The 22,598-nt window shown below is 43.8% G+C and overlaps 1 protein-coding gene across 8 annotated transcripts in view; it reads right to left on the reverse strand.

Moving 5' to 3' along the window:
• Window positions 1-3,377: 3,377 nt before the first annotated feature.
• The window catches only part of ARNT (aryl hydrocarbon receptor nuclear translocator), a gene marked incomplete at its 5' end in the record, with an annotated part of 32,696 nt that continues 13,475 nt past the window's right edge, over window positions 3,378-22,598 (reverse strand). For 3 of the 8 annotated variants that reach the window (XM_084241632.1, XM_084241631.1, XM_084241634.1), the window contains 15 exons: window positions 3,378-3,612; window positions 4,360-4,526; window positions 4,950-5,112; window positions 7,127-7,274; window positions 7,654-7,756; window positions 7,948-8,071; window positions 8,239-8,311; window positions 8,462-8,572; window positions 12,161-12,312; window positions 15,968-16,042; window positions 16,725-16,859; window positions 17,555-17,631; window positions 18,792-18,877; window positions 19,305-19,370; window positions 21,410-21,512. In XM_084241632.1, the coding sequence (XP_084097758.1) occupies window positions 3,523-3,612; window positions 4,360-4,526; window positions 4,950-5,112; window positions 7,127-7,274; window positions 7,654-7,756; window positions 7,948-8,071; window positions 8,239-8,311; window positions 8,462-8,572; window positions 12,161-12,312; window positions 15,968-16,042; window positions 16,725-16,859; window positions 17,555-17,631; window positions 18,792-18,877; window positions 19,305-19,370; window positions 21,410-21,512 (1,673 nt within the window). In that variant the 3' untranslated portion in view covers window positions 3,378-3,522. The remainder of the gene's footprint in view (window positions 3,613-4,359; window positions 4,527-4,949; window positions 5,113-7,126; window positions 7,275-7,653; window positions 7,757-7,947; window positions 8,072-8,238; window positions 8,312-8,461; window positions 8,573-12,160; window positions 12,313-15,967; window positions 16,043-16,724; window positions 16,860-17,554; window positions 17,632-18,791; window positions 18,878-19,304; window positions 19,371-21,409; window positions 21,513-22,598) is intronic. The other 5 variants (XM_084241637.1, XM_084241635.1, XM_084241636.1 and 2 more) reach the window with 3 other exon arrangements.

The raw sequence follows: 22,598 nt of genomic DNA on the forward strand, positions 1-22,598 counted from the left end.
AGTCAAAGATGTTACCTGCCGTCAGGGAGCTGCTCTCGGGCTGGTTTCCGCATGAGTGGCTAATGTGGGCGGACGGCTGCAGGGCTGGATTTATTCCATCAGAATTGAGGAAGTCAACTCCAGCTGTTGGCTGGAAAATTTGGATAGGGAAGGAGGCGGGGAAAGAAATGCTGAAAAAAAGGGGGTAAGGGAGGAGGCGTGTGGCGACAGGAGGGACTGTTCGCCAGAGAGAAGCTGCTGGGAATCTAGTTTCACATGACGGCTTTGAGGAAACACAGAGACCTCAAAACACGTCACTCTCTTTGATGGATAAATAGGACACAGCTCTGGTCGTCTTCTATTAGGGGGCATTACATATTTTCCCTGCTTTTCCTGATATTACTCATCTCTCTAGCCTTGAAACCTGTTTTCAAATGTTTGATCCTCACATGAAAAGCTAGAAAAGTATGGTAAAGGTGGCCATAGGCTAAAAATCATTTGTATTTGGAAACTTGTTGGCTAAAAGTTATCGCCTTGAGGCAGGGAACAGTTGTACCCCCTAACATGGCTTGCTGAGGGAGGACATGACCAGATGGAACCAGTTCTAGAAGTAACCAAAAACAGCATCGCTAACTATTTAGGACAGCACTTTAATCAGTGCCATGAGGGAGCCGCACGTGACAGCTGCTGTCCTGGGACTGGGCCGGCAGGACGCCTGACGACCATTTCCCCATCTGCCCTTAAAATCCCTAGCGCAGGTCCAGTCATATGAGCGTGGCCAAGTGCTTCCCTACCATCCAGCCATGTGACAGATCATAAGAGTCCAGTTCAGTCCCTAAGCCACATGCCCAAACTCCTGTTTTCTTCCATAAACAGATGTCATGGAAGAAAAGAGGGGGTGCCAGGAGTAGGATGGGCAATACGTGGCATCTAAATTCAGTTTCTAGCTGGATTACACACACAGACCCTCAAGCACAAAGGTTTTAAGATTCTCTAATGAGGACCTCCCCTGGTGGCACAGCGGTTGAGCGCTGGGCTGCGAAGCTGCCCGCAGCCTCTGCAGCACCAGTTCGATCCCCGTGATCCCCGGTCGCTGGCGAGGGTCCCACATGGCATGACAGACCTCTCCTGCCGCGCCCGCTGCTCCCCTCAGCGGTGTATGTCGTTGGTCTGCCTGTTCTGTTTTCTGCTCTGGCTTTGGTGAGTTCTCTCACCCTCCCGCGCTTCTGACTGTACCCAGTGCTTGTGTAAATAAATAAACAAATCTTTAAAAAAAAAAAAATCGCTAACAAATCACGTGGTCTAAGAGGGAAGCCAAGTTCGAAACTGAATTCAGTTCAAATTTCCACATTCCTGATTGCTTGTCCTTCAAGAGGACGTGCTGGGGAAGGAACCCGAACATGCCTCACTGGTCTCAGGGGCCAAAGCTCCCCTCTGAGGACTCGGGCAAACCCAGCCCCACCCCACGGCCAGCCGTCTCTGCGGACACTGTCCATGAGTCACGATCAGGAGGACGAGTAAAGAAGGGGCGCTGGGCGATCAGAGCCCTGTGGTTTCTGATTCCTGACATCAGAGACACGCGGGCTGTGCGTGTGTATGAGAAGCTCGAAGTGTGGACCCAACTGGCTGTGCTTGTCGTCTGTGAGCTGGAAAGGAATGATAAAGCCGCAATCAAGGTCACACAACACAAGGAAGATTACAAAAGGAAAAAAAATATTTTGTTTTAAAATCTTTGCTACATGTCATTGTTTTTGCCACTGTAAGGCTGAGCACAGATGCTAGCAGTACAGAAACGGCCAACAAGAAACAAACAAAACAATCAAAAATAAAACCCTGAAGGAAAAGCAGAAACCCCCAGAGCATCTTCCCACCTTCCCTTCCCCAAAGTCCTAAAACAACTGTACAATATTATAGTCCTGATCACATTTTAAAACAGTTGATTATTAAAAAACAAGGATTCCATTGGAAACTCAACTTTTTGGTTTCTTAAACTGTGATATAAATATATAGGTATACTGTATGTGTGCACAGAGAATAAAAAAATAAACTGTCTCCTTTCCCACGGCACTACGTGGCACCAGACTAGAGACAGAGGGAGGGAAACCCAGCAACAACACCCTCTCAACCTCTCCAAGGTCACCCGTGCTCCTCAGTTCCCCTATGGCTACATTTAATGATGTCTTACTTAGTTTTACACTTAAGATACTGGCCTGAGCCAATTAAAACCAAAACATGGCTGGTACACATGACCGTTACCTGAGGAAGGGCAGCATTCATATGGCTATAGTTACTACGTGACCCTGTCAGGAGGGGAGGCCAGGCCCCAGCGATCCCAGGGATTCACTACATTTGCACGAGGATGCAAAGTCCATCCTCAAGACTGGAGATGAAGCAGAGGAAAGGCCTCAGAAAATACTCAATTCTGTTTGCTGAGAGACTACTACACTTTGAGAATGGGATAAAAGAGGCTACTTCGCAAGAAGGCTTGGTATCTGGTCTAACCTCCAGAAGGAAGGATTTTCACTGAGACTGTGACTCCAAGAAGTTGAGTTTCCATACAGAAACAACCTCCATAGAAAATACATTGTACGTGAATCTGACAGAAAAACGCAGCATCCTTATGGCCATGTCTGGGCTATTTTTCGTAAAAGTGTTTATCTTGCCGGCCTATTTCTGTAATGTCTGCAGATCTTCCATTCAAGGGGAGAGCACCGAAAGCAGGAATGAACCAGCTTGATCACTTATTATGTTCAATGAGATCGATCACATCAACAGAAGACTGCATCTGTCACAGCTGCGTGCTGGCTGGGCACAGACTGAGTGCAGCAAAGACATTCATTTAAATACTCCTTGGCTGCAGTACTACATGGAAAATACTTGGGAAGATTAAACTCCCTGGGACTCTTTGAAAAACATACAGAAAGACAAAGATAAATTCTGTAACACGTTTTGCATAACTCCCAAATAGGGAGAAACAAACAGAAAAGCACACACTCACTCCTAGCATATTCTCTCTCGCTCACTCTCCCTCACGCACATTTCTTTCCAGAGGAGCTGCTCACAGGCACCAGGAAGAGCCTATGTTCACTTCCTAAAGCCCCATGTAAAGCTACCAAGTCTCACGGTCCTCATATAAGAGGACATTTCTTTTCTCTCCTGTCTTATTCAGAATTTCTTTCCAAAAGCAAGCCACTGCATCCAAGGCGAACGGTGTGGATGTCCGGTGCTCGACTCTGTCCCTGACCCAGCACAAGTCATCTCGGCACACGGCTCTGGCCACGGGGCCTCGGAAAGGCTTTCTTCACCTTACCCAGCCTCAGTCATCCAAAGGGCTCCGAAGCCTTGAGGATTCACTCCATTTCTTCTACAAATGTTATTTCAAAGAGGCAAGAGGGCAAGGAAAAGGCCAGAGGGGACAGGGGTACACAATAGGGGTGAGGGAAGGGAAGGGAGACAAACTTTATTCTGTTTACAGAAAGATTTGCTTTTTAAAAACAAATGGTTGATTTTTCTCCCCCACCCCTTATCCTCACCCCAACAGTTCTATTCTGAAAAGGAGGGAAACATAGTTAGATCAGGGAACTCTTCATTGTTGTAGCTGTTGCTCTGGTCCCCCAACATGGACAGCATCTCCTAGTATGAGAGAAGAATAACAGGGTCACACACCTGGATCCTTTCCACCTGCAGAGCTGTGGCTCAACACCGCCCTGCGCCTCCCCCGCCCCAGTGTGCCTGTGGCTGGGCTCTTAGCCTTCTTTCGTTTCAGTCACTCTGACTCCTTTAGAGGACAGTTGTTTTTCCTAGCGCCTTCTCCTATAAGCCCACCTTTCCTCTATCTCCTGGTCCTCGATATTTCCAAACAAGGAGGAATCTGCTTGCCGCAGCTCATGTGCCCCACCCCCCACACACGGGCACAGCTGTCCTCCTATTCGTTTTCCATCAAAACCCGTTTAGCCGTCATTCAGTGTTTAAATTTAGCTCTTCCTTTATCCTGCCTGAGATGACTCCATCTACCCCTGCACCCCCCCCCCCGTCCCCCCACCCCCCTCCCCACTATGTAAACAGCCTATAATCAGGGTCATTGCACCCAACTGACTTTGAGGTGGGGATGTGGGTCCCCTGGAGTAGACTACAATCACCTTTTCTATCATCTTTGCAAGGCTCTTCATGTCTTCACCGATGGTCTGGTTAAAGCACACCAAGCTCACACTTAGTCAGCAATCTTCCAAGCAATGGTGTGCACCCTCACATGTTCCCACTGCCTTTCCCCCCACAGGCCCAATCACGGACTTCAGTCCACATATTCGTCCTTCTCTGTCTCTCCTCCCTGACCCTCTCTACTCCAGTTTCTGATTTCCTGAAGCCTTTTCTCACCCTTACCTGGAAGACCTCAGGTTGGCCGGGCTGCTGTGCTGATGGCTGTTGAACATGTTGCTCATTAGAACCTGAGCGATGATGAGGCTGCTGGCTCTGCCACTGAGGCCAGACACCTACACCCTCTGCTGTCCGTGTCTGGAACTGTCCTGCAGTCTGCCCAGCCTCAGGAGCTAGAAATAAGGCAAAGAAGAATAAACAACTTCAATCTACTAACTGCAGTGCAGAGGAGAAGTTAGCACATAACAACATGCAAGTCGTTAATTCTGCCTAGAGGCCTGCTATCCTTTTCTCTCAATTAATGCCTTTTTTATTTCAAAAGCCAGTCCCAAATTAATTTTTTCTGCTCTGGGTAGCCTTTCTAAAGAGTCCTTTGCTCATTTAAATGAAATGTGCATATTGTACAACTTATAATACTTTTCATGCTTCTTATATGATATGTGGTTGCCTTTTTCATGTGGGTAGGTTTAAAATCCCAAATGGACTGTCACCTTCCATTTCCCAATAATTAGGTCAGTGCAACCATTTGAGCTACCAAATTCTTTCTCTTTAGTGGTGTGAGCTTCCTGTTTCCCTTCTTCTGGGTCTGAACTCACCAAAGCTGGAGCCACGGCTGGTGAGACCAGGGTAAGCAGCAGTGCCAGGAGATGCAGCAGAAGCACCAGGGAGGGACATGGGGCTGAAAGAGGATGGAGTCTGAAAGTTGCCAACGCCGAACTGGGAAGAACGAGTCTTGGCTGTCACTTGGGCAGCCACCTGCTAAGAGGGAAGGGACGAAGAACAACAAATGGAACATTAACACCGTGGCACGCACACAGTGAGCATCACCCCTGTTAGTCACCGGCTTCTGTGAGCCAAGATGGTTACTTCTTTCCAACTGTATATTCTTCCAATGAACTCCCCACCTCCCCTGACACTATTTCCAGGCAGCCGAGATAGGGTGCAAAAGGCAAAGAACTGGGCCTCCCCAGTGGCACAGCGGTTGAGCGCTGGGTTGCAAGGCTGCCTGCAGCCTTTGCAGCGCCAGTTCGATCCCCGGCTGCTCCCCGGCCACCGGAGGAGGGTTCCACACGGTGTGCAGACCTCTCCTGCCGCCCGCTGCTCCCCTCAGCAGTGTCCTTCGGTCCCTCTGCCTGCTCTGCTCCCCGCTCTGGCTCTGGTGAATTCTCTCGCCCTCCCCGCGCTTCTGGCTGTGCCCAGTGCTTGTATAGATAAATGAATAAATAAATCTTAAAAAAAAAAAAAAAGGCAAAGAACTATGGGATTAATAAAGGTATACATTCAGAGTTATGAGAATTAAGCGAAAAATTACTGAAAGTATTCTATAAACTGTAATGTTATATAAAAACTAAAGGCGTTAATAACAGTATGGTGTGATACAGAGAGAAAAAAACTGCGTAATTTCAAAATTCAGTCTGTGCTGATATCTTTCTTTTTGTAACGAAACATTTTTCTCACATTATTAGTAACCCATATGCACTGTCAAACATTTGGAAAGTGAAGGAAAATGAAAAAGAATCACTTGTAATTCTACCACAAAGACCCATGGTTAATATATATATATATTTTTTTAAGATAATGAATTTTTTTTAAAGATTTATTTATTTATTTATGCAAGCACTGGGTACAGTCAGAAGTGCGGGAGGGTGAGAGAACTCACCAGAGCCAGAGCAGGGAGCAGAGCAGGCAGAAGGACTGAAGTACACTGCTGAGGGGAGCAGCGGGCGGCAGGAGAGATCTGAGAGCCATGTGGGCCCCTCCTCCAGTGGCCGGGGAGCAGCTGGGCATCAAACAGGCTCTGCAGAAGCTGCTGGCAGCTTCGCAACCCAGAGCTCAACCGCTGCGCCACCAGGGAGGCCCGGTTAATATTTTTTTTTTTTTTTTAAAGATTTATTTATTTATTATTTATACAAGCACCGGGTACAGTCAGAAGCGCGGGAGGGTGAGAGAATTCACCAGAGCCAGAGCGGGGAGCAGAGCAGGCAGAAGGACCGAAGTACACTGCTGAGGGGAGCAGCGGGCGGCAGGAGAGGTCTGCGCGCCATGCGGGACCCTCCTCCGGTGGCCGGGGAGCAGCCGGGGATTGAACCAGCACTACAGAGGCTGCGGGCAGGTTCGCAACCCAGCGCTCAACCGCTGCGCCACCGGGGAGGCCCACCGGTTAATATTTTTTTTTTTAATAATTTCTTCTAGCTTTTATTTCCTAAGCTTTTTTTAAAAAATACAATTGAGATCATACTGCATGTAATAATTCTGGAACCAGCTTTGGGTTTTAGCTTTTTTTAAACTATTACTTAATGTAATATTAGTACATGTTAATGCAAGAAAAATAACTTGCTTTAGGTTTAACATATTCTGTATCATACACACACATACATTATACAGGATTTTTCAACACATTGTTTTAAATAGACATCACTGTGTATAATTTAGCAATTAATTTCCCCCTTTTTTCCTGTATTATATATTCCTAACCAAAAGAGAGACTTCTTACAATTTATTCCCAAAGCAGATCTGAAAATCAAACCTGTTCAAGATGTTCTATCTGAGCAAAGACGATCTAAAGTGCATATGGAAAACCATGTGCTGAGATTTTGGATTATTTGTGGCTTTGAGTTATCCAACTGCTCTTAAAACATAAAAAAAGCAGCAGCAAGAGAATGGGTGAGAGGACAGGTGTATTCAGATCAACAGTAATTTTTCACATGGAAAAAAGCTGAACCAACCAAACAAAAACAGCACCCCAACAAAAGACAGAGACGAGGAGTTTTACCTGGGCAGAGAAACCTGGGCGGGTGCTAGGAGTCCAAGTTGGGGCTGCTCCCTGGGTGGGGTTGGAGTGGCGGGAAATCTGGGCCAACATCTGCCCCGCTGAGGCTGACGGTTGGACGATGGTTACAGGAGGGGCCAGATTACTATTTCTAGGAGGGAAGAGACAGAGAGGGAAAGAATTACGAGGATGGCTTTCATGCTGGATTCTAGGAACCACAGGACAATCTGGTGAGATCCCTAGATTCTCTTGACTTCCCTTGGATTAAGGAAAACTTGGTAACAACTTGGAAAAGACAGAAAGACTGACAGTCACACACTGATCAGGACACATAGGAATGGAACCTAGACCATAGCAGTAAGACAGGTGCAAAGAAACAGGAGAGGAAAAGCAGCTTGTCCCATCCTAGGTCCTACAAGTTCTCTGCTTTGTCTGAAATAACCAGAGAAAGCTAGGGAAGAATAAAACTTGGATACAGCAAGCGAATCCCTCAGTCGCCCTGTAAAGCAGCACACACATATGGGGCTCACCTGAAATTCTCTGCCAGCCGGGGGGTAGGAGGGAATGTGGTGCCCTGGGAGAATAGCTGTTGGGTGGCAGGGACAGTGCTGGAGGAGATGCCTTTACTCTGATCTGTGGACCAAAAGGAGTGGGGGGAGGGCCAGTCAAGGGGCTGTAGTATAGTAGTTCAGCAAGTTCCTATTTACTCATGAGGGATAATGATTAAGTGGAAATATGTTGGGAGACTACTGACCAGGCAGTAGCAGGCCACTCAGTAAGTGATCTAAATGAGAACTTCAAAAGAGAATGAGGAAGAGCCATACCTGCATTAATACTGGAGTAGATTTCTGAAAATCGTGGATCTCTATCCTGAGCAAAAAGACCATCTCCCTTCTCCAGGGGCTTATTGTGTTCTGGCCCTGTGGTTGTTACAGGCTGAACAGAAACCTGTAGTGCACGATGATAAAAAATAAAATGAAAAGTTTAACATGATATTCAATCACCCAAAACGCACAGAAAGATGCATACATATAAAGTACACACATACAATCTAACCGGCACTGCGGGACATTTCTTATGGAAATGCTTCTCTTCTTCAAAGAAGCCACACTAACCTGGGAATGACTGTAGCTGGCCAGTGCTTCTCTTCCTGTTACCACATCCAACTCTGTCTGCTGTTGCTGCTGCCTATATTTTGAAGGCCAGTGAAGAAACAAAGAGGAAAAGCAAATTTTTAAAAAAGAATCTGGGGAAAGGGCTTAAAAAAATTAACAAATAAGATGGCCACTTCCCCAGGCTAGTCATTGCTCAATAAATGATCTTGCCATCATTTCTCACCTGGGTGCAAGCTGTCCTGAGGCCATCTCCAAGGGTAAGTTAGATGGGGGACCCAGCTGTGGTCTCTGAATTGTGCTGGACAGTGTAGGCCGTGGTTCCTGGCTGGAGTTCCTGAAGAAATGGAGAGCAGACAGAACAGAGTAAAAAAAACATCTAAAGTGCCTGTGTGAACATCAGTCCCTATAGATTAACCTGCAGACGGGACAGGTCTGTTGTCCCTTGTAGGTCCAGCCCTGTAGGTGACCTATGACTTCAGAGTCAGCAAATCACTGTAAAATGCACAATATGTTACAAATAGAGGGCCTCCCAGGTGGCGCAGTGGTTGAGCGCTGGGTAGCGAAGCAGCCCCGCAGCCTCTGCAGCGCCGGTTCGATCCCCGGCTGCTCCCCGGCCACCGGAGGAGGATCCCACATGGCGGGCAGACCTCTCCTGCCGCCCGCTGCTCCCCTCAGCAGTGTACTTCAGTGCTTCTGCCTGCTCTGCTCCCCGCTCTGGCTCTGGTGAATTCTCTCACCCTCCCGTGCTTCTGACTGTACCCGGTGCTTGCATAAATAAATAAATAAATCTTAAAAAAAAAAAAAAAAAAACTATGTCCTATGGTGCGAGGGTTCTGACTGCACCTGGATATTTAAGACCGAGCTGCTGAAGATGTAATGTATGCATGCTTATCCACAGAATGAATTTAAAAAAGTATCAGTAAAAAACTGAAAGTACATCAAACGAAACAGCAACAAAGACTATTTCTGAATAGCGAGAATTTTTTTCCTTCTCTCGCTAGTTTTCAAAATATCTTCTAAATTTTCAATAAATATTTAAAAATTAAAGGGATTAAGAATTAAAGTTAGGGCCTCCCCAGTGACGCAGAGGTTGAGCGCTGGGTTGCAAAGCTGCCCGTGGCCTCTGCAGCGCCAGTTCGATCCCCGGCTGCTCCCCGGCCACCGGAGGAGGGTCCCACATGGCACGCAGACCTCTCCTGCCGCCCGCTGCTCCCCTCAGCAGTGTACTTTGGTCCTTCTGCCTGCTCTGCTCCCTGCTCTGGCTCTGGTGAATTCTCTCACCCTCCCGTGCTTCTGACTGTACCCAGTGCATGTATAAACAAACAAACAAATAAATAAAAACATGCCTCTATAAAAAAAAAAAGAATTAAAGTTAATTATCATGGGAAAAACTATATAAAAATGGGTAATAATTATTTCCAGATCTTCATAATAAGTATTTCCAGTCCTTAAAAGGACTCTGTTCTGTAAATGGGACCACAAAGCCTGGGTAACAGTGTATCTATTTCCAATATGGTTCACTGACCAGTCATGGCTGTGGTTGAGACCCAGTGCATAGGAAAAAAGATTTTTTCCAAAATATCACTACTTATTGACAGTACACCTGGTCAACCAAGAGTTCTGATGGAGATAAATAAGGTTAATAAATAAGGAAGTTTAATACTTTCATGCCTGCAACTACAACATCTATTCTGCAGCCCAGGGCTCAAGGAGTAATTACAACTTTTAAGTCTTAGTAAGAAATACAGTTCTTAAATCTATAGATGGGGATTCCACTGATGGATATGAGAATAGGAAGCTGAAAACCTTTTGGAAAGGCTTCACCATTCTGGGAGCCATTAAGAGCACTTATGATGGAAGGTCGAAATAGCGACACTAACAGCAGTTTGGAAGAAGCTGACTGCAGACTACTTTAGGGACTGGAGACGTCAGTGGAGGAAGTAACTGCAGATGTGGTGAAAACAAGAGAACAAGGATTAGAGGTGGATTCTGAGGCTGTGACAGAACTACTGCAATCCATGATAAAATGTAAAGAATGTGGATTGCTTAGTTGTTTCTTGAGACAGAATGTACTCCAGCAAAGATGTCGGGAACACTGTTGAAAGGACAATAAAGGATTCAGAATATAATAAGAACTCAGCTGACAAAACAGTGGCAGGTTGGAGAGGATTGACTCCAATTTTCAAAGAAGTTCTACTGCGGGGAAATGCTACCAAACAGCATGGCAAGCCACAGAGAACTTTTCTGTGAAGGGAAGAGTTAAAGAATACAGTAAATTTCATTGTTGTCCTATTTTAAGAAATTGCAAAAAAAAAAAGGGAAAAGGGAAAAGGAATTGACACAGCCTACCCAGTCTTCCTTGACAACACCCTGTCAGTCACCAGTTTTCAACATCAAGACCCTCCATAGGCAAAAAAGATCACAATTCAGTGATGCTTAGCAATAAAGTGTTTTAAAATTAAGGTATAGGGGGCCTCCCCGGTGGCGCAGCAGTTGAGCGCTGGGTTGCGATGCTGCCCGCAGCCTCTGCAGCGCGGGTTCGATCCCCGGCTGCTCCCCGGCACCGGAGGAGGGTCCCACATGGCCCGCAGACCTCTCCTGCCCCCCGCTGCTCCCCCAGCAGTGTCCTTCGGTCCTTCTGCCTGCTCTGCTCCCCGCTCTGGCTCTGGTGAATTCTCTCACCCTCCGTGCTTCTGACTGTACCCAGTGCTTGTATAAATAAATAAAAATAAATCTTTAAAAAAAATAATAATAAAATAAAATTAAGGTAAACATTGGGCCTCCCTGGTGGCGCAGCGGTTGAGTGCTGGGTTGTAAAGCTGCCCTCAGCCTCTGCAGCGCCGGTTCAATCCCTGGCTGCTCCCCGGCCACCAGAGGAGGGTCCCACATGGCGCGCAGACCTCTCCTGCCGCCCGCTGCTCCCCTCAGCAGTGTACTTTGGTCCTTCTGCCTGCTCTGCTCCCCGCTCTGGCTCTGGTGAATTCTCTCGCCCTCCGTGCTTCTGACTGTACCCAGTGCTTGTATAAATAAATAAATTAATATAAAAAAAAAAAAGAAAGAAAAGAAACTAGACTCTTAAAAAAAAATTAAAGTATACAAACTATATTTTTAGACATAATGCTATCACTGCACAATTAAGACTGCAGTATGGTGTAAATATAACTTGTATATATGCACTAGAAATCAAAAAAATCCATTTGACTCCTGTTTTACTGTGGATATCTATTGCTTGGAACTGAATCCACAATGTCTCTAAGATGTCTACAGTTGTAATAGACACCAGGTGCTCCACAAAACAAAAATATTTACTATGAGACCTTTTACAGAAAGAGCTGGCAGACACCTGCTCCACAGGAAAGCAAGGCTAAAGCAAGAAACTGCTGAATAAAACAATTCTTTCCATAAAGAGCTGAAACAAAAAATTGAAATACAAACCCTTCACATCTCAGAAGCTAGTCCCTAAACTACTGTTTGTTAAAATCTTATTTTACTTGGATGAACTATGCCGAATTCTGTAAGCTGAAAGATGGGGAGTGTCAAACTAGTTGGTGTTTAAAAGTAGAAAAGAATGGGCCTCCCCTGGTGGTGCAGCGGTTAAGCGCTGGGCTGTGAAGCTGCCCACAGCCTCTGCAGTGCCAGTTAGATCCCCGGCCACTGGCGAGGGTCCCACATGGCGCACAGACCTCTCCTGCCATGCCCGCTGCTCCCCTCAGCAGTGTATTTTGTCAGTCTGCCTGTTCTGTTCCCCGCTCTGGCTCTGGTGAATTCTCTCACCCTCCTGCGCTTCTGACTGTACCCAGTGATTGTATAAATAAATCTTTAAAAAAAAAAAAAAGTAGAAAAGAATGAAGTAACTTGCTAGGGCTAAGCAGACTTGACCCACAAGAGGCCCCAACACTGGAAAGGTTTCTATGGCACATACTTCACGTTGGTGTTGGTACAGATGATGTACTCAATTTCATCCGAGTAAGGGTTTTGGAAAGTAAAGGAGCTGGTTCTCGTCCACAGCCATTCTCGGTTCTTGGACCGGAACCGGAACATGACAGACAGCACCTGGCCTTTTAACTTCACCACCTAGAAAAGTTTTCATTCTATCAGTGAAACCCACAAAACATTTTAAAAAGATTCCCATTTCTACTACCCAAAGTCTTGTGTCACTGTCCATGAAGTACCAGTCTCTTTCAATGTTACAACAAGAGAGAAATGTCAGTTACTAAACAGATATATTTATCATATTTCTTCTCAGAGTCCCAAGCTATTGGACCACAAGTCAAAATCAAATAGGAGTAATAACTATTTCCAAGACAGGAAAGACTATATTTTCCCATTTGTTCTGGAAAAGCCCTTAAAATTATGCTGATCTGCCATTATAAGTCTATGCTAAAAATTTTTATTTTTATTTTTTTTAAATAATAAATTTTATTTTTATATTCCCCATACAATTGCAACCCCCCCATCCTGACCCCAATTCCTCCCCTCCCGCCCCTCACCCCCCAAAAAGTGTCTCTAGTTCATAGTTTTTTGTTGATTTTGATTTTCACTTTCTTATAGTTATTCATTTTTCTGGTTAGCTATTGTCAATAGTGCTGCTATAAACATAGGGGTGCAGGTGTTCTTTGGAATTGATGTTTCTGTGTCCTTTGGGTAAATACCTAGGAGTGGAATTGCTGGATCCTATGGAAGCTCTATGTTTAGTAGGTCCAGACATCTCCACACAGCTCTCCATAGTGGTTGGACCAGTTTGCACTCCCACCAACAGTGCAGAAGAGTTCCTTTTTCTCCACACCCTCGCCAACACTTGTTGTTGCTAGTTTTTTTAATATGTGCCATTCTCACTGGTGTAAGATGGTATCTCATGGTAGTCTTGATTTGCATTTCCCTGATGACAAGTGATGTTGAACATTTTTTCATATGCCTGTTGGCATTTGCATTTCCTCTTCAGAGAAGTTTCTTTTTTATGCTAAAAATTTTTAATTTAATTTTTATTTTATTTTTTAAAAGATAGATTTATTTATTTATTTATTTATTTATACATACAAGCACTGGGTACAGTCAGAAGCGCAGGAGGGTGAGAAGATTCACCAGAGCCAGAGCGGGGAACAGAACAGGCAGACTGATGAAGCACACTGGTGAGGCGAGCAGCAGGCGTGGCAGGAGAGGTCTGTCACGCCATGTGGGACCCTCACCCACGGCCGGGGATCGAACCGGCGCTGCAGAGGCTGCGGGCAGCTTCGCAGCCCAGCGCTCAACCGCTGCGCCACCAGGGGAGACCCTAAAATTTTTTAATTTTAAAGATAAGTTTACATATTGCTCTTTCAGTTCCCCTCACACCCTTGAAGGTGTCTAAGCTGGCCTTACCTTAATGTGCTTTTAAAAAGAAAGTAATTTTAGATAATTTTAGTTTCTAGTCTCATAAAAAAATCATCTTTCAGGGCCTCCCTGGTGGTGCAAGAGGTTAAGACGCAACCTATGAAGCTGTCCGCGGCCTCCGCAGCATGGGTTTGATCCCGGCCATCCAAAGAGTATTCCACATGGCGAAGCCGACCTCTCCTGTCTCACCCGCTGCTCCCCTCAGCAGTGTATTTCAGTCAGTTTGCCTATTCTGTTCCCCACTCTGTCTCTGGTGAATCCTCTCACCCCCACACCTCTGGCCTGTACCCCAGTTCTTGTATACATAAATAAATAATTCTTTAAAAAAATAATAATCAGGGCCTCCCCGGTGGCGCAGCGGTTGAGCGCTGGGTTGCGAAGCTGCCCGCGGCCTCTGCGGCGCCGGTTCGATCCCCGGCTGCTCCCCGGCCACCGGAGGAGGGTCCCACATGGCGCGCAGACCTCTCCTGCCGCCCGTTGCTCCCCTCAGCAGTGTCCTTCGGTCCTTCTGCCTGCTCTGCTCCCTGCTCTGGCTCTGGTGAATTCTCTCACCCTCCCGCGCTTCTGACTGTACCCAGTGCGTGTATAAACAAAAACAAACAAACAAACAAACAAATAAAAACATGCCTCTATAAAAAAAAAAATTCTTTAAAAAAAAAATAATAATCTTTCAACTTGCCATCCCTCATAAAAAATATGAGCGACCGACATTTACATCATAGTTACCCTGTGTTGAGCATGGGCTGTGTGCCTTTCCTTTTTCTTTTTTTAAGAATATCAACATATATTAAACAGTTTAAAAAATGATATATGAACATGTGCCTTTGAAACAGTAGTAAGCTGTCTTAAGCCTTTAATACTTACGATGATATATACACAAAAAACCATAATTGCATCTGTATACAAACTGGATTTGAAAACCTGTTTACTGGTGTATATTATCCATTCAAATGAAACATGAGCCCAGTACTTCAAAATATTTATGTTTTAAATTTTTTTAAGAGTTAAACATTTGTGTTTAAGCTGACAAGTATGTGGCAATAATGCTGATGTTACAATCTGAGAAATAATTATAAGGGAAATGGGACATACTTCACTTAGCAATAATAAAAGGGCACATTGTAAATATATACACCTATACCGTGTGTGACATGTGCGTATGCGTGTGTGTAAAGCCTTTAGAAATCAAGAGTGGAAATGAAGCATTGCAGTAACTAAATGGGAAGAAAAAAAATAAATTGAACAGAGCTTTTCTGAAACCTGCATACTGGAACCACATTGCAAATATGCTTTATTTCCAAGCTGCATGTAAATAATAACTAGATTTTTGTACTTAGAGCCAAAAGAAAAAATAAGAAGAGCCAAATAAAGAGTAAATTCACCTAGACATAAGAAACATCAAAATGTGGAAATCAACAACTAAATAAGCAGCTGTGACCACACCTTAAAAAGCACATTGGCTTATATACTCAAATACATAGCAGTAGCTGAAGCTTGAAAAACTTTGAGGTATATATGGGCCACACAAACTATTTTGCAATAAACATTCTCCTGAAGTGTTAAAATGCTACATGCTGTTGGCCCAAAGCATCACAGTTATAAATTTCATGGACTGAAGATATACTATACGATAATTTCACAGGCTGTCAAAAGTCCATATTCTCAGCTTTGAATGGTTTCATAAAGTCAGAACCCTCTTCCTGAGATTGCACAGATAGGTATGGTGATCCCTCTGTGAGCTACAGCTAAGAGGATACACTGGTGATGCAGAAGACTCAGGACTCACAGACTTTTCTGCTACTGTCTGCTTCCCTTTAAAAGATGGGTTATGTACCTTAAATGCATTATCTGATTTATTAATTTTTGCTACAGCCCTCTAAATTTAAGTACTGTTGTTATACCACTAGATCACAAGGACACCACTGAGCTTTAAAAAGGGAAAGTAAGTAGTAAAAACTACTACTTAAAACCAAGTCTGTCCAGAAATCAAATATACTAGATATTTTCAGAAGCTAGGGCCCAAAAATTAAGTTAAAAGTCACCTTATAAATGAGAGTCAACTCTCAATTATAAAAGAACTCTGTAAAAAGAATTTTTCTACTATTATCCACTGGTCAGTGAGGCCTACCATGTTTTAAGTAGTTCAGGACAGCCAGTTAGATACAAGACTGAATAGTAAAAGCTAAACAAAAATACTCTGGACATTATCTGTAGTTTCAAAGTATTGGTCCTTTTCTGTTCTTTAAAAACACAGATTAAAATGCACAACTTTAATGACTGCCACAGCAACATATGTTTCTATAATGAATGCTGTAATAGGTAAAAATATTATTCAAACCCAACCAAGGAAAAAAGTCACCTGTTGGAAGCTGTCTCTTAGAAGCTGCTGGTCTTCAGGATGGCAGAATTCTACAATATTCTTTCCTAAAAGTTCCTATTAGGAAAAAGTAGGGTAGAGTCAGCACTTTTATGATCATCGAACTTTCTAGGCCCATCACAAGGGACTTGGATTTTATTTCTCCTGCCTTTTTCCTAAGATTATCAGTAAATGTGGAAAAAGAAAAAAGAAGAGATGGAATCTGCTAAGCAACTTATCTCCCAGCATTTTCCTTTTTTAAAGACACTATGTACCTATTTGACTGCATTTTTTTTTTCACAGATTTCACTCATTTTAAGTATCAAACTTGATGTGCCTTTCAAATCTCGTGTAATTTTTTTTTACTATTTGTCTTAATGAGCTGTAAGAGTTCTTTATATATTCTAGATACAAATCCTTTTTCAGATACATGATTTGCAAATTTTGTGGCTGGTCTTTTCACCTTCTTAGGACTGTCCTCTGGGCAAATTTTGATTTTGATGAAATCTAATTTATTAATTATTTTCTTTTATGAATTATGCTTGGCTTCACAATTCATATTTTTCTAGATGGGATGACAACATTGGTAGGAAGCCAAAAATAAATTTAGCTACAAATAGAATAGGATCATCTTTTTTTCTTTTCTGAGTTGGGGCCTATATGTTTTGGCTAGCTTTGGAATTATGTGACTGCAAAACCTCACGTAGCCAAGGGAAAACAGAGGCCTACTATCAGTGGCGAAAGAGCTCCAGCTCCTCACCTGTGGCTGGTAGCCAACAGTGGCCACACAGCGGTGATCCACGAAAGTGAAGAGTCCCTCTATGTTGTGTCGAGAGATGAACTCTGTTGGTTGGCAAACATTACTCATGTCTGTGCAGTTAGGAGAACTAGTTACCTAGAAGCAAGGAGATAAAAGTGAGATAAACTAACAGCATTCTTTACAAATGGCTTTCCCCAGCTCCCATGGCCACTTACATATAAACTTGAATATCCCAGTTTTAGAAGTTTTTAGATTTTCACTTATCATTCAGAAAAAAATAACAATCACAATCAGAAAGGGCATGAGTATAGCAACACTAGCACACAAGTGCTTTACCAATTTTGTGGGGAAAAAAAAAAAGATAAAAATTCATTCAACCGCAAAAAAAAAAAATTCATTCCACCTCAATCCCATCTGTCTTCACTTGGTTAGGTTGTGTTCATCGTTCAGACTGGAAAATGACAGCCCCAAGTAGTCAAGAAACTTAACTCATGAAAAGAATCAAAATTAGCTTCACTTCTCTATTGTGAGTTATATAATGATAAAATTAAAAAGATCTCTCTTCTTTTGTAAAAGAGCAAATGAGTTAGTTAGAAACAGAAAATTCTGCACTGTAAAGCTCTGAACTGTGAATAAGTGAAAAAGACCCCCCTCCCTCCTTCAACATCTTAAACTCCTATATCCCTGAGAATGTCATATTCCTCCAACTTTTTGGTTTTATAAAATTCTTCATTTGTACTCAGAGAGTAAAAGAAAAATAACATGAGTAAATTCTAAAGGAGATTTTCTTCTTAACAGTAAAGGAATAATACTGGAAAATTCATACTTGCCTGCAGCCTACCAATGGCTACTAGGCAGAACTTGCTCCCCTGGCCAGCCTCTGGGTCATCATCCGGGAGGGAGACACCTTGAGGAAGGTAAAGGTGAAAGTGTAACACAATCAAAACACCTTCAAAATTCAGATAGGAAAAGATTTAAATTACACCAGGTGAGAGCCTCCCCTGGTGGCGCAGCAGTTGAGCGCTGGGCTGCTAAGCTGCCTGCAGCCTCTGCAGCGCCGGTTCGATCCCCCACCACCAGCGAGGGTTCCACATGGCACGCAGACCTCTCCTGCCGCGCCCGCTGCTCCCCTCAGCAGTGTATTTCGTCGGTCTGCCTGTTCTGTTCCCCGCTCTGGATCTGGTGAATTCTCTCACCCTCCCGCGCTTCTGACTGTACCCAGTGTTTGCATAAATTAATTAAAAAAAAATACACCAGGCTAGATACTTTTCTTACATTCAATCTAATCTTCACAATAACTATATGGAATATATTATTTCCAAATATAGGTGAGAAAACAGGTATTTTATGAATCAAGCAACTTCCCTTAGGTTAAAAACTTAGTAAATAACAATGCCAGGACAAACCCGGGTTTTTCCAAATCCAATGTGTAATCTCTTACCAAAATATACCGCCTTGCCTCTCTCTTCTCTTCGTTTTTGTCTCCCTACAACACCCACTTCTCAATCATACCCAGCCGGCACAGAATAAAGTTGCTAACACTGTAAATTCTGACAAGTCAGTTTAAAAAGCTGATCCTTGCACCCAGTCACCTTTCTCAACATCCATTTTGATTTCAAATTCCAGTAAAGCTAAACTGCTCATATCCTAATTTAAAAACTTTATAGAGAATACTCGTTTATAAATTGCCACAATCAAGACATTTCCCCCGTCTCCCTCAAATTCTTTAGAAAGATTTCCTAAATTAACTGCATTCAATGCCAACTGCTTGGCACACAAATACTTGGGACATAGGTATTCAATATACACTAATAAGAATTTTCACATTTATAAGCTACCTTCTGTGATAAGAGTCCATACTGAGTCATTTTAAAGTCTGAGTAACCTATCTCCCCAACTGGAAAGTCATCGCCTCTGTAAAGAGGAGTTGTCTTTGTCTTCCTATTTTCTTAGTTTATACCAAAGTACTTTTCACATACAAGGTACATAAGAAATGTCAGCTCGCTGTCTTAGACTGTAAGGAAGCTGCTGCACCAAGGTTTAAGAGTCACCACTCAGTGGCCCCACCTGCTGGAGGCCAGGCCTTGATGTAGCCTGTGCAGTGCACCACCACGAAGTGAGGTTCCCCATCCTTCACAGAGCCGAGTCCGTTTCTAGAAGAATTACAGGTGTGAGAAGAAAAACCATACCCAGTAACACTTTAAGGGCAATTCTGTCTTCCCATCTTTAACTTGAGACTCTTGGACGCTGGAAAAGAGGGTAACTGATACTTGGGCCTTTCCCACCTAAAGCGGCCACCCTGGTTTTGACCCTTACCAAAGTAAAACAAATGAAAGGCACTCAGCAGGGTGAGAATAGGTAAAGTGTAGGTAGAGAGAGGACTAGGGTAACGTCTTTGAACAGGATGCACAAAAGCAGCTTTATTAGTTGAGAAAAGTATTGCCAGAAAAAAGAGGCAACCAGGAGGTAGAGGATGAGTGTGAAGGCTGCTGAGGGAAGTATTACAGTAAGATAGCTGAGAGTGGTGATCTCTAGCAGTAGTTGGCCAGCCGTTTGGTGTTTTGCTGCTTAAGCTCTCACCTGCATCTGTTCCTCACGAAGCTCAATCTGCTCATGGAGACTGGGTCCACAGAATTACTGCCGCACCTGTTTCAAGGAACACAGCAATTAAAAGCAATTAAGCTGCACGTCAGAGAACTTTCCATCCACTAATAGCCAGATAATAGGTTCTGGATACAACTAGACACGGAAAATTGGTAGCAACACTCTTAACAAAGGATAGAGAAGTTACATTCAGTATTTCTAAAACCTATTATATGTTTAGAATTAGAAACCAAGATGTTCCATGTGCTTTTCAAATGCAGAGATTCTCTATGCCAGGGAGCCAGCAGGCTCTGTCTGTAAACCACCAGACAGTAAATACCCCAGCTCTGTGCGGCACACAAACTGTTGCAAGCAGTTAACTCTACAATGACTGCAATAAAACAGCCTCAGATGCTCTGGGAACAAGTGAGCACAGCTGTACTCCCCATCAAGCCAAGAGACAAGGTTTGTGGGCTCCAGCTCTATCCCCCACATTTCACTATCTTGCTCTGCCTCTGTCTTGGCATCAGTGTGTCCACACACGGTGCTCCCACCCAACCACTCCACTTCTTCTCCATTTCTTTACAATAACAGATAAAGCAGGGAAGTTAATGTATGCTGTATACTAGATAAAGGCTCTTTACATACATCTATTCTTCTAATCCTCAAAATAACTTTATGAGGTTGATGTTACTATAAACCCCCCTCATTAGATAATGAAATCAAAACACAAAGTAGTCATTGAATGTGCTAAAGGTCTCAGAAGATAGTATGAGGCAAAGCCAGTCTTCTGGGTCCAGAAGCTGCTCTAAAGCACTAAACTACATAGTATTCAATGTTGCTATTCTCCCAGGAAACCTCTACTAACACCCTACTAGTGGACTCTACTAAGAATCCTCAGTACAATGTAGTCAATTTCCATTAAACAACCTGATCTTATGGGGTTGTCAGAAAAGTCATGACATAATTTTTACATTTTTCTTTTTTTTTAAAGATTTATTTATTTATGCATACAAGAGCAGGGGTACAGGCCAGAGATTTGGGGGGGCGTTGTGAGAGGATAGACAGAGTGGGGAACAGAACAGGCAGATCGACTGAAGTACACTTGCTGAGGGGAGAAGCAGGCAAGTCAGGAGAGGTCTGCTGCACTATGTGGGTTTCTCCCTGACCGGCTGGGGATCAAACTCGAGCTGCAGAGGTTGCAGACAGATTCGCAGGCTGTGTCTTAACCTCTTGCGCTTACCAGGGAGGCCCCCTAATTTTTCTGTTTTTCAAGAAACGCCTTATGACTTTTACGACAACCCAACATTATGTGACTTTACAATGTGTTTTTTCTACCTGTATAGAAAATACCACTGTCCTTTCTGTAGAATCCTAAAATGTACAGTATATAATTTATGAACACTGAATACTGGGCCTCCCTTGGTGGCTCAGGCAGTTGAGCACAGCACTGTGAAGCAGAGCCTCTGCAGCACTGGTTCAATCCTGGCCAGCCAGCGAGGATCCCACATGGTGCGGCAGACCTCTCCTATCGCGCCTGCAGCTCCCCTCAGCAGTGTATTTCGTCAGTCTGCCTGTTCTGCTCCCCACTCTGTCTCTGGTGAATCCTCTCACCCTCCTGCGAATCTGGCCTGTACCCCAGTTCTTGTATAAATAAATACATCTTAAAAAAAATAAAAATAAACACTGAACACTATCTGAAAAATACAAGAAAATCTCAAATTTCTACCCCCAAAATGCAGAAATGGTCAGAATATATGGATGTGATCTCAGGACATACTGGGAAAAAAATAGGTTTTGGAATCTGATTATGGATTAAACTAAACTCCTGTATCAGACATTATCTATGTCTAGGAAGTGAATTTCTTTGAATCTGTTTTTTTAATCAAAAATAGTAACCATGAATTCTATCCTTTAAGAGCAGGTGGGAACTGAGCTGACATACACATAGTGCCTGGTACAGAAAAGCTCCCTTGTCAAACACAAGTCAGTGTGACAACTCATGTGGGACTTAAAAGTTAAATTTAATCCAACTTTATGATGTTGGGTTTAAGTTTAACTCGAACCTCCAGTTCTCAATTTTTCTAATTCAAATCACTCACCTCATTCGGCAAATAAATGACCTCCTTGAGCCCATACACATCCTCATGGAAGACTGCTGACCTTCCTTCTTCACAGTTCCAGTCTTCAGGTCAAGGATACGCCCTAGAAAAGGTTGTGAAGAGCTGGAGTATGTTATTGTGTCCAGGGAAGAGAAGGAGAGACACTGGAGGCAAAGAAAATATTCATGTCCTGGGCCTCCCCGGTGGCGCAGCAGTTGAGCGCTGGGTTGCGAAGCTGCCCACAGCCTCTGCGGCGCCGGTTCGATCCCCGGTTGCTCCCCGGCCACCAGAGGAGGGTCCCACATGGCGTGCAGACCTCTCCTGCCGCCCGCTGCTCCCCTCAGCAGTGTACTTCGGTCCTTCTGCCTGCTCTGCTCCCCGCTCTGGCTCTGGTGAATTCTCTCACCCTCCCGCGCTTCTGACTGTACCCAGTGCATGTATCAACAAACAAACAAATAAATAAATAAATGAAAAACATGCCTCTATATAAAAAAAAAGTCCTGTTTAAAAAAAAAAAAAAAGAAAATATTCATGTCCTCCCATCTCTTTGCTTATAACAGAATAGGCCAAGGAGACAGATATTTTGAAATTCTGAAATACCTTATTCTCTTCAATGAATCTCACCCTTAAATAAAAAGGCAGCACTGGAAATAACCTTGCACAAGAAATGTAGGAGTGGAAAGTAGAGCCGGCAAGTAGAGACAGTACTGCATCCCAGGGTACTTACGTGCACGGGCGTGTGCGCGCATACACGTGGCACTGGGTTAAAAATAATTTTACATGCTATAGAAAAACACACATATGTTTCAAGCCGAAATTGTTCCTCCTCTTTATTATACAGGAAATAATGGTGAATTTTGGAAAAAGAACTAGAAAATAGAATCTATTAAACATAAAAGAGGGAGAAACTAAATACCAACATTAACCAACATTACTATGACCATAATGAACTTCCTTGCATTTTAATTACCAGTTTTGATCTGTTTCCACTTGTTTCCTTTAGCCAAACTCTGGCAAAAGGACTGAACAGCACTGAAATGGGGATGGTCACGGGGGACGAAAATTCTAGAAGCACTGACAGAGTCCATGAACCAATTTAAGAGCTAAAACACCTCATATAGGGCCTCCCTAGCGGCACAGCGGGTTGAGCGCAGCGCTGTGAAGCTGTCTGCAGCCTCTGCAGCGCGGG

Source organism: Talpa europaea (genome assembly GCF_964194135.1).
Source record: "Talpa europaea genome assembly, chromosome: 9".
NCBI lineage: Eukaryota > Metazoa > Chordata > Mammalia > Eulipotyphla > Talpidae > Talpa > Talpa europaea.